This window comes from Lucilia sericata, unplaced genomic scaffold (assembly GCF_015586225.1).
Source record: "Lucilia sericata isolate MDLA Ls3-8-SP2 unplaced genomic scaffold, ASM1558622v1 Contig001651F_arrow, whole genome shotgun sequence".
Classification (NCBI taxonomy): Eukaryota; Metazoa; Arthropoda; class Insecta; order Diptera; family Calliphoridae; genus Lucilia; species Lucilia sericata.
In genome coordinates this window covers 16,230-27,738 of record NW_023995565.1, presented here as the reverse complement: position 1 = coordinate 27,738, position 11,509 = coordinate 16,230, and the positions used below count along the sequence as shown (strand labels likewise).

The following is an 11,509-nucleotide window of genomic DNA, read 5'->3' as shown; positions in this document are numbered from 1 at the left end:
AGATAGATAGATAGATAGATAGATAGATAGATAGATAATGATAGATAGATAGATAGATAGATAGATAGATAGATAGATAGATAGATAGATAGATAGATAGAATAGATAGATAGATAGATAGATAGATAGATAGATAGATAGATAGATAGATAGATAGATAGATAGATAGATAGATAGATAGATAGATAGATAGATAGATAGATAGATAGATAGATAGATAGATAGATAGATAGATAGATAGATAGATAGATAGATAGATAGATAGATAGATAGATAGATAGATAGATAGATAGATAGATAGATAGATAGATAGATAGATAGATAGATAGATTAGATTAGATACATTTTAGGGACTATTTTTCAATTTAAAAATCTGGGATTTTAATTAATATTCGATGGTTTTGACATCTTGCAAGTTTATCTTCATAAAGTTATTGTTGGGTAACATTAAATTAGGAACACTTTCTTAATCTCTGTAAACCCTAAGTTACTAATTTGTCATACAAATTTCATTATTTTTATTACAGATAAAATATTTTTTTAAGAAAATATCTTCTTACATTTGATTTTCATTGTACCTTCAAATGAGTGTATCAAAGGAAAAGCCGAAGTCGTTAAAAAAATTAAGAAAATCTAGAATTTCGGTAAGTTTTAGTTTTAAGTAATAGTCAATAACAGATATGCGGCAGGAAAGTCAAAGTATTTTTTATAAAAATCGGACATTATCTGAACTTTGGAAAATACCGCCAATGAACTTGTAAAACATTAATATTTTAATCAATTATATATTTCCAATAGGAATGCATTAAAGAACCGCAAAGAACTACAATTTTGCCACAACGTGTATTTTTATATTTACATCCCAAATCCATAACATATCCATCCGATGATATTCGTTTGGATGGAAAGTTGGAAATTGAAGTTGAACATCAATATAATACCATAACAACCTTAAGTGATCATTTTATGACAAGAAATGTGATACAAGTGGACCAGTTCGAAAATGAAAAACCTACATTTAGCATTACCATAGAACAAGATAGTTTACAGGATATAACAAATCTAAGTGATGCGCCAATTATTCTCACCCTATATATTTATACTAAAAGATTGTCAAATACTTCCCAACTTTCAGAGCAAGTTATCTCCGAAGAAGAAAAAGATGAAAGTAGCGAATGTGTACCAATAGCTCAGGGTTTCATTGATGTAATGGAATATTTTAATAAAAAACGTAGTCATGGTATTGATACCATATATTTGTATCCCTTGAAAACTTACGCTGAAACCATGACTTGGAAAACCGTATGGGAAATATATTCCTTACATCCACTTTTGAAAAATGTTGAATTTACAAATGTCCTCTTTATAAATTTCGGTTCTCTTTATAATATTAACGAAGAGCTTATGGAAGATTGTGATGATTTGGTGGCAAAAATTTCATTTATATCCAAATTTCCCAATGAAAATAATGTATTTGATAAAATATTTATTTGTAAATTTACAACATTTTACAAAGACGTTATTTCCTTGCAAAACTTATCGAAAAAATGGGAATCGCTGAAAAATAAAGAAATCGAAAATAGCAATAGTATGGGCATAGCAACGGATTCGAAATTTCATTTACACCATTTATTCAACAATCTTTTCTGCACAGAAAATGTGCAATTAAATATTGAAAATATAAATATAACAGAAGATTTTGCCTTAATTAGTAATTCAATGCATCGTTATATATTGACGGATATAATGCAAAAAACATTGGAACAGATATTGTCCCTAAATCAATATCAGATTATTCTTGAAATCTATAAAGAACGGGAGGAAAATATAGTTTTATTACAAGGTTATATAGATTTGTCGATATTTATGTATCCGGAAGGTAAGACAATCATTTTTACTGGTAGCTTAATGAGCAAAATGTGCCAAGTCCATTTCAAATTTTGTAAGAACAAAAAAAAATTAAACGGTTTGTTTTTGAAATTCTCTGTTAACTCAGTTTTCTTCTTTAATTTGTCTTTTATAAAAAGTAATGAATTTATATTTTTGGTGTAGACCTAGTAACATTTTTTGTAAAATATTCCAGATGTATGTACCAACTAAATCATATTTCTTTTAATTATACAGTGAGAATAGTCCCTTTTGCCATTGATTTAAGGCCACCAAATTTCCAAGTTTCTCAAAAAGACGCTATAAAAAATCCTAAAGACAAACGTAAAAGTCGAAATAAGTCCAATGCTCAAGAGCTGACCGACAAAAATATACCCTTCGCTATTATACAATTTTGTCTACATTCGCCTATAACCAATCCTATACAAGAAATGAATCAACCAACTGGACATAAGTCCAAACGGCATAAATATAGTCATTGTACGACCACAATATTAACAAAAACTACCCAGAAAGATTTGGCCATCAAATGCGAAGAAAATTATAGAGATTTTGATGATTTAATACGCGAAATATTGGATTATATGATTATAAATCAAATTAAAACCTTGAATGATGATAATGAATATTTTTGCCATCAGTTGGGCAATCTAGCTAATAAAATAATGAAATTGGTTGCATGTGATTTTAATATAAAAACGTCAACAAAAACTAATATTGAATTTACGGTAAGAGTTGCACATTTAAAAACAGATTTGTTATACGAATATATCTAGAAGATATTCGAATACTTCTGAAAATATAAAGTAACACTTAACAGAGTCTGTTTTTAAATTAATAATCAGATTAGTTAATCTACTGTTATTCATGCAATTCAAAATTATTGTTATTTAAACTTAATATTTTTTTAAGAATCTTCTAACTAAGGTTTATCGTGAATTGATGTCTCGTATTAATAATTACCTAAATAAATGTGGTTTCAACGATCTGGAAGATTGTCTTCTAACAATGAACGCTATAGAAACTGCTATGCTAACAAACATGAGTATGGCTAAATATTTATACGAAGTGGGAGGGAATATAGAAATGGCCGAATTTATTACGAATAAATTACGCTCAGAATATTCTAATAATTTAATATTGGACTTTTACGTGTTTTTATATGATATTGAAAGACAAAACTTTGAGTTAGTTAAAGCATATTTAGATAAACCCTTAGATGAAAAAGATAATCAGGCGGAAATATTTGCGTAAGTTAAAAAAATTTTAAAAAAATATTATTATATATTATTTTATTTTCTATCTAATCTCACTCAAATCCATTTCAATTTTCTAATCAACAATACAGTGAACTAATTCAAATTTATGTTAACTATAAATTACAATTACAAGATCCTGAAGAATCTTCCAACGCCGAAGAGTTTTTAATAAAAGCTTTAATCAAACATAATATGAATCACAATCCAAAATCATTAACGGGCTGGATATTATTATATTGCGTATATAAAAAATATAATTATGCACCCGGCATGGCATATTGTCGCTGGAAGTACGAAAATCTTTATAATCGTTTATTTGTTAAATTGGATTTTATACCCAAGAGTCGTTGGGAAATCTATATGCCTCATAAAATGAAATTAAAATCAATAAAAGGTCAAAACTATATTAAAGTTTTTGAGACACTATTGCGTTTGGGTTTATATAATTTTGCCGAATGGGTTTTTGCCGAAATAGCGGAAGAATGTATGGAAATTGAAAGATATTTTGTATCAAGTACATTTACGATTTTAAACAATAATCTGGAGAAGTTCTCGTTAAAAACATTTTCAGTGGATAAACTAATAAATTCCTTGCATATGGTATATATATTTTTGAAAATTAAAATTTTGAAAAATCCTTAATTTAGTTATAAAATAATTTAGAGTGCAGTGTTAGCTCTAGTTAATGGTAATTTGGAATACTTAAAAGAAGCTAATAGTCCAGCTGCTATCAATCAGTATCAAAAGTTGACAGAATTAGAAGATTTGAAAGACTTGAAACTTTATCAATTAGGTTTATGGCGCTATGCCTATACCATGATGGAAGAGCAAAGGTATGAGGAAGCTAGACAGATTTTTCGTACTTTTTGTAAAGAAAATGTTAATTGTATGGTGGCGGCTATTGAAAATGGAAAAGCTTCTTACTATGTAAGTATATTTAAAATTAAAGCCCTTAATAGAAAACATACATACTATATTCTTAAATAACCAGTTATTTTTACCTTACTCATATTAATAGTTTTAGAATTCGATTTCTTTTTACTCTTTTGACAGCTTGGTCAATTAGATGAATCTGCAAAATACTTTGCCTTGAGTACTCAATATGGCATGTATATGCCGAATACTTGGGCTTATCTGGCGCTTATTAATCTAAAATGTGGCAAAAATTATAATGCTCTAGAATGTTGGAAATATGCTAGATTGAACCAAGATACGGAAATTTGTAAAGAAGTCATAAATGAATTGAATAAAATTAATACTAGCGAAATTTGTCTTTATGTAGATGTCCCAAATAAAACATAAATTAATTATCTATCTATCTATCTATCTATCTATCTATCTATCTATCTATCTATCTATCTATCTATCTATCTATCTATCTATCTATCTATCTATCTATCTATCTATCTATCTATCTATCTATCTATCTATCTATCTATCTATCTATCTATCTATCTATCTATCTATCTATCTATCTATCTATCTATCTATCTATCTATCTATCTATCTATCTATCTATCTATCTATCTATCTATCTATCTATCTATCTATCTATCTATCTATCTATCTATCTATCTATCTATCTATCTATCTATCTATCTATCTATCTATCTATCTATCTATCTATCTATCTATCTATCTATCAATAAACAATGTTTGCTTCCATTACATTTTCAAAAATTTAACGTTCTTAAGGTTTCTAAACTATTTCATTCCTTTCTGTTCCTCTCTATTACTTTTCTCTGCCACAAACAACACAGCGTCGCAACATATGACAACTTACCTTTAAATACAACCCTCCATATTCAGCAAAATTATCTAACTGCGTTTTTTTTTTCATCAAGCAGACATTTTGGTATTTCGTGACTATGTTGTGAAGAAAGAAAAAATATTACAGTTTTTTGTGTGAAAAAAGAAGTAAAAACAAATATCAAATAGTTTAACTAAACAAATATTTAAAGTAACATCTTATCAAACAATAAAATCCACCTATTTATTAGTTTTAAATATAAACAAATTCTTATTTACTTTTGAAAATTTCAAAGACAAGACAACAAATACACATATTGAAGGTTGTTGGTGCAATTGAAAAGTACAATTCTAGAGAAAAAAAGAAGAAATACGGAACAATTAAAAGCAAAAACAAATAAAAACTAAAATGGTATCGAAGAAGAATTTCCAACAAAATGGCAGAGTCAATCAGCAGCAGAGACAAATGCCATATAAGAAACCACCCTTAAAACCACCGATGATGCAAAATTTCAATAACCCCATGTTTAATGTCAGTCAAATACCTGACAATCCTGGTTATTTAGATTTTAATTTACCCACACCACCGACTTTGTCAAATAATGCGACAGGTAATGGGTCTGCTGCTAACAATAAGAATGCCAATGGTAATGCTAATGCGGCCGGCACAGGAGCAGGCCAAAACAATAAAAAGAAGAATAACAAAAACAAACAGAGAAATAAACCACAGACACAACAACAGATGGGACAACAGAATGGTGGTGGCAATTGGAAAAATAAGAATCAACAAGGTGGGGGACCAATGAATCAACGTTTTAATGGTGGTGGTGCAGGACGCAATTTCCAGCCTATGGGTAATCGCAGGAGTAGTCGTTTGATGGGACCCATGGGTGGTCCGCGGGGAATGGGTATCATGGGCCCACAAATACCACCACCAATGGGTTTCCAGCCACCCATGATACCGCCGATGCCACCAATGGGTCGTGGTGGTCCTCCTCTACCACCCATGGGTGCACCTGTACCACCACCATTTTTGAGACGCGGTAATGGTCCTATGCCACCACCCATGCCCCCTATGCTGCCGCCCCGTATGGCACGCGGTATGCCACCCGTCCCCTTTAGCGCCCCCATAGCCGGCCCTGGTAAAATTAACAAAAAGGGCAAAGTTAACAAAAAAGTTACGAAAGGCAAGAGTACCATTAAAACTTTAAAGAACCTAATCAATCAGTATCCATTAGATAAACCATGGGTAAATGATGAGATACGTGGGGAGCATGACAAAAAAGTCGATATTGAAAATCGTCTGAAAGGCAATAAAGATGATGAACTGTTTGCTCAATTCAAGGTACAACGTGATAAATTTGTAGCAATGTATGAGGCTGCTCGTGAAGAGTATTTAAAGAAAGAGGCTGCTGCAGTTAAAGCAAAGGTAAGTTGAGTCCTTAATTTGTTTTTTGGTTTTCCGTTACTAAGTCGTAAATTTGTCTATGATTTTTATATCTTGTATTATATAAAATAATCTTTGCATTAACATACAATTTCGAAATGAAGGAAAATAAAAAGAAAAGGTTTATTGCACAAATAGTGTGTTAGTAATGAACTGCTAGAAAGTTGTTGACAACATTGTAAGTCCTTTTTGTGATGCGAGAGGAATCTATCTAAAAATTTTATTAAAGGAATTACATAGATATATATATAGATAGATAGATAGATAGATAGATAGATAGATAGATAGATAGATAGATAGATAGATAGATAGATAGATAGATAGATAGATAGATAGATAGATAGATAGATAGATAGATAGATAGATAGATAGATAGATAGATAGATAGATAGATAGATAGATAGATAGATAGATAGATAGATAGATAGATAGATAGATAGATAGATAGATAGATAGATAATAGATAGATGGATAGATAGATAGATAGATAGATAGATAGATAGATAGATAGATAGATAGATAGATAGATAGATAGATAGATAGATAGATAGATAGATAGATAGATAGATAGATAGATAGATAGATAGATATATAGATAGACAAATAGATAGATAGATAGATAGATAGATAGATAGATAGATAGATAGATAGATAGATAGATAGATAGGTAGATATATATATATATATAGATAGATAGATAGATAGATAGATAGATAGATAGATAGATAGATAGATAGATAGATAGATAGATAGGTAGATAAGATATACATTAAGCGAATACCGATGTAAATATTTCCCAAATCCTCTTCGATTTTCGACAATTTATCGTTCCCCAATTTTGACCAATTAGGTTTGGTTTAGGGCGGACATTTTTAAACTTTTAATATTCTTTATTACTTTTTTACTGCACCTACATTTTTAATCTATTTCTTTTTATTTTTCTTTTTTTTTATTAACACTAAACAAAAAGTTAACAAGAAAAAGGTTAATTTTCATTTTTAATTTTCTTTTGAATAAAACTTTTTACAGGATGAAAAAGACAAACAAACAAATAATACAACCAAAAAGGACGATAAAAAAGAAGCAAAATCAAATGATACTAAAACTAAAACAGTTTAAATGATTTAACACGAGTAAATACGAAAAAAAAAAACTTTTTGAAAAAGTATTTTTTAAAAGTAGTAGAGAGCTTCAGTATCAAATAATAAACAAAAAAGTAAAAAACAAATTAAACAATACATAATCAACCACCACCCCACTTACATCTCTTTTTTTCTTAAAATAGAGTCGAAGCATCAAATAATTATAGTAAAAATAAAGATGAAGTATTTTCGAATTAAGAACTTTAAATGCTTAAACTTAAAAAAACCAACAACTTTAAAATATTAATAATAATTAATGTGTCTCTGTCTATTTATTAATAATAAAATAAAAATAATTAATTAAATGTAACAACAAATCTTAAAACCAACAAATAATGATAAATGGATGATGTTTTCTAACATCATTTTTTTGCAAACTAAAAAGAAACTGCAATTGTTTTAAGTGCAGCACTTTGCTGTTTAACTGATAAAAGAAATTATTATATACAAAGATTAAATAAAATAAATATTAATAAATTTAAGTCCTAAATTTTTGATGATGATGATGATTTGTGTTTACATAAACATAAACTCTCTCTATCTATATAATAATTATAATAAATTTGTAAACTGAACAAGAGTAACTATTTATTAAATTCTAAAGTTTGAAGAACAATTTAAAAATCATAATATAAATACTAATAACATAGTTTTTTGCTATTTTTTGAAATATGTATTGTATACTACTCATTATTTGTAAAACATTGGTGAAAACTAATTTAATAACTCTTTGAAAAGCAACCAAATGTTACAACTAAATTAGTGTGTTTGAAAATTGTAAATTAAAATAAATTTGCTTATCTTTTGCTAAACGTAATATTTGACGGTTTTCTTTTTCAAATTTGTCCTGACAAAACCGTTAGATATACGATTATTTTTTAAAAAAATTTTGTTGAAAAACTAAGTTACCCTTAAGGAGTGAAGAAACTGCATAATAATTAACTCCTACTTTTTTTGCTTGTAACAAATTTGTTTTGATGATGGTGGCAACAAATGAAGAGCTCTTTTTAAATTTGTATTGTTTGTCTTAATTTTTCCAACATATTTGAAGAAGATAAAGAAAAACAAGTTAAAATTATCTCATGCTAAATATATTTTTTTTCGTAAAAAACAATTATTACGTTTTTACAAATGCTATGCTAATTTTGGCTTGTTCTTTTTTTCCTTTTTGCAACAATCTATCTAACCACCTATTTAATATTTTATTAAAATTTAGTATGTAATTTAAATAAATATAAAATTAAATAATAAAAAAAATCATAAAAATATAATTTAAAGCATTTTCTTTTTGCTCTTATTTGAGATTCAAAAGTAAGTACATATGTATGTTTAAAATGGTAGAATTTTTGAACAAATACTTCGCACTCCGTATGTTATTATAACATCTGTGCTTTGCAATGGTTGAATGATTGCAGCCCAGCAACTAGCAAGCCTAGACTTACTAGCAGATTGTTTCTTAATAATTCTGCAGAAACAGCTCACACTCTTCTTCCACGGGATGTTTAACCAGTAAAGTCAAGAACTAGGCTAAAAACTTAGTCCGGATGGTATCTCTATCCGCAAAAAGCTTTGTGTCTTCTCTAAGTTAATGCCAAAGATATTGGCTATAAGCTAGAATAATCCGCCCGATTCTCGATTTGCTGTTATCTATCCCTATTCTAAAACCAGACAAAACAGCTTCTCAAGAATCTTGTCATCTAGAATCACTATTGTTACCGTCTCTAAAGGAGCATTTCCTACTCGCCACACATCAGCGTGATTTCATAAAAGCGCAGTATGTAACTACTGCCATACATGGATAAGGAGACCAGCAGTTGATAGCTCTCTTCTTAATTGCTCAGACCCAATATATAGACCCCTTATCTCTGTGACACACAATGGTGAGTATTGCAGATATCCCAAAATAATGCACTCAGAATCGCTATCGGATGTGTCAAGATGACAAACGTGTATCACTTACATGAGGAAACCAGGATGCTGTCTGTCAAGCAACATAATGTGTTGCTGGCTAGACGATTCCTGATGGCATGTCATCTGTCATCCCAACTATCAACTAAGATCGTGATGGTGTACCGGCTTAAACTCGTATTGGTCGAGAATAAACGACCTCATCTCTGTCCTGAGTGAGGCACAGTCCCATGAAAAGTTGGAATCCGAATCCTATAAATGCCTGACTTGGAAAACAAGAACAAAGAAGAAGAAGAGTATGGAATAATTTAATAATATAACAACAACCATCAAATTTTGATGGAATATCACCTCCGCCCCTCGACACCTTCGGTCAGACTTTTGTTGGTTTATTAAGACTAGGACGTCATCCCATCTGACGTCGACAATAAAATCACAGGAGGCATTGCACCAAATGGCGGTCACAGAACCCATTAACATTACCAGGCAAACTCACTTAACACTCGCTAAGAGCCGGTTCCCAAGCAGTGTTCAAAAGAAAGAATAGTTCCAGGCACCCTTAACCCATGACCTGCTTGTCTCCAAAGCCCCCATGTTACTGGGCATCTTTTTAACTGTCCTCATAGGTCCACAAACTTAAATACCATAGACATATGGTTAGGTTAGGTTGATAGGAGGATGTATACTATATCAAATCCGAAGAAATACACCTAGGCCATTATCGGGCCTGTTGTGCGCTCCAATTCATGAAAAAAAAAAAATGGTTCACTGAATGTATTATCTTTCCATGTTCAGAAACTCAGTTTCCTGGACGTAATTCCTAAGAATCTTAAGAATGTTATTTCCGGAATAACATCACTTCCAAGATACTTGGATCTAACTTCGACGTATGCCTGACAGTGGCAAAGAAAGTGCTCCAGAGTTTCACTGTCTCTCCACATGCTCTACATTCGTCTGAATACGCACGTCCAATTTTGTATAGATGTGTGTCCACTCAGAATACTAACCTCAGACTTGCTCATTTTGAGGAGATTTCTCGTCTTACTCTCATCAGGGTCACCCCACAGAATCTTTGTGGTTCTACCCACCGTTTCATTATTCCAAGAGGCCTTATGGGATTCTCTCATCCATATTTTTAATTCAGCTTTTGTTGCGTCGAATGGTTTTGCGTTTGTCAGGTTAACTACATCGAGCTCCCTTCCCTTTAAAGCTATTACATTCGCCGACTGAGGTGGCACAATTTATCCAGATTCCATTACCATCACAAGACATTAATAATAATTAATTCATTGAATATCACAGCGAATCTGTTACAACAACAATAACTCGTGCCCTACGTTCTCACGAAAATCAGTTCTTTGCACCGAAATGACCCAGAGTTCAACGTCCAAGGAGCAACAGATATCTTCATCGGACAGATAGCTTCATTGCCCCCTGTTGCGCCAATAGGTCACTTATCTCTTCATTGTCATCAATATCGACCAAATTCGTTAGCATTACCACCCTCCTAACATCAAATCCAATAGCAACGCTGGCCACAACAACACTTGCAACCACTAACAAATTCATATAATTAGACCTAAAGTCAGGATATTAATGCAATTTATTTGTAACGGACTCCATAATAAGAATACACGATTTATGCAGCTTTTGAAAGGAGCAGAGGTGCCACAGATACTCCCACTATAGAATTATTAGTGGGGGTATCCGTGTCATGTCCTGTGTATACGTCCTGACAACCTTTAGTTTTATTATCTGAAAAAGTCAGACTGGATAGGTTTTAAGCGAGTTTAACAAACAAGGTACTCCAGTATCTAGCCTTCAGCACTTGAGGAATGTGCGAAGAAGATACATTGCTACCTACCTATCAAACGATTAAAACTGTTCAGTGTTACTCTAAGTAGCGCCTGTGTAGACTTCGAGAGTTAGCTACACGCAGTGGAGAAAGCTCCAAAGCTGTCAAAACGCCGCCCTTAGAACCGTAACGGGCTTTCTTCAAATGTCGTCTTATATCGCCGATCGTGACTCAGAGTTCGATTATATAAATGTGATATTTCTTGCAATCCCAAATATCACGACAGGCGCAACATCAGGAACAAATAAAATAAACGTTCACA

The 11,509-nt window shown here is 31.1% G+C and overlaps 2 protein-coding genes across 3 annotated transcripts; both read left to right on the top strand.

The window, feature by feature from the left end:
- The first annotated feature begins 480 nt into the window (after nucleotides 1–480).
- LOC119612332 lies at nucleotides 481–4,448 on the top strand. 2 transcript variants are annotated; one of them, XM_037968127.1, is made up of 7 exons: nucleotides 481–644; nucleotides 799–1,879; nucleotides 2,125–2,615; nucleotides 2,800–3,137; nucleotides 3,236–3,746; nucleotides 3,810–4,073; nucleotides 4,200–4,448. In XM_037968127.1, exons 1-7 carry the CDS (start codon nucleotides 585–587, stop codon nucleotides 4,446–4,448), a joined length of 2,994 nt encoding a protein of 997 aa, XP_037824055.1. In that variant the 5' UTR covers nucleotides 481–584. The 2 variants fall into 2 exon arrangements, with proteins under 2 accessions (XP_037824055.1, XP_037824054.1); XM_037968126.1 differs by having other exon boundaries at nucleotides 799–1,966.
- Nucleotides 4,449–4,973: 525 nt separating this feature from the next.
- LOC119612331 (DNA-binding protein K10) lies at nucleotides 4,974–8,301 on the top strand. The gene is made up of 2 exons (XM_037968125.1): nucleotides 4,974–6,324; nucleotides 7,372–8,301. The coding sequence occupies exons 1-2, from the start codon at nucleotides 5,305–5,307 to the stop codon at nucleotides 7,459–7,461; spliced, it is 1,110 nt and encodes a 369-aa protein (XP_037824053.1). The 5' UTR covers nucleotides 4,974–5,304; the 3' UTR covers nucleotides 7,462–8,301.
- The last annotated feature ends 3,208 nt before the right edge of the window (nucleotides 8,302–11,509 follow it).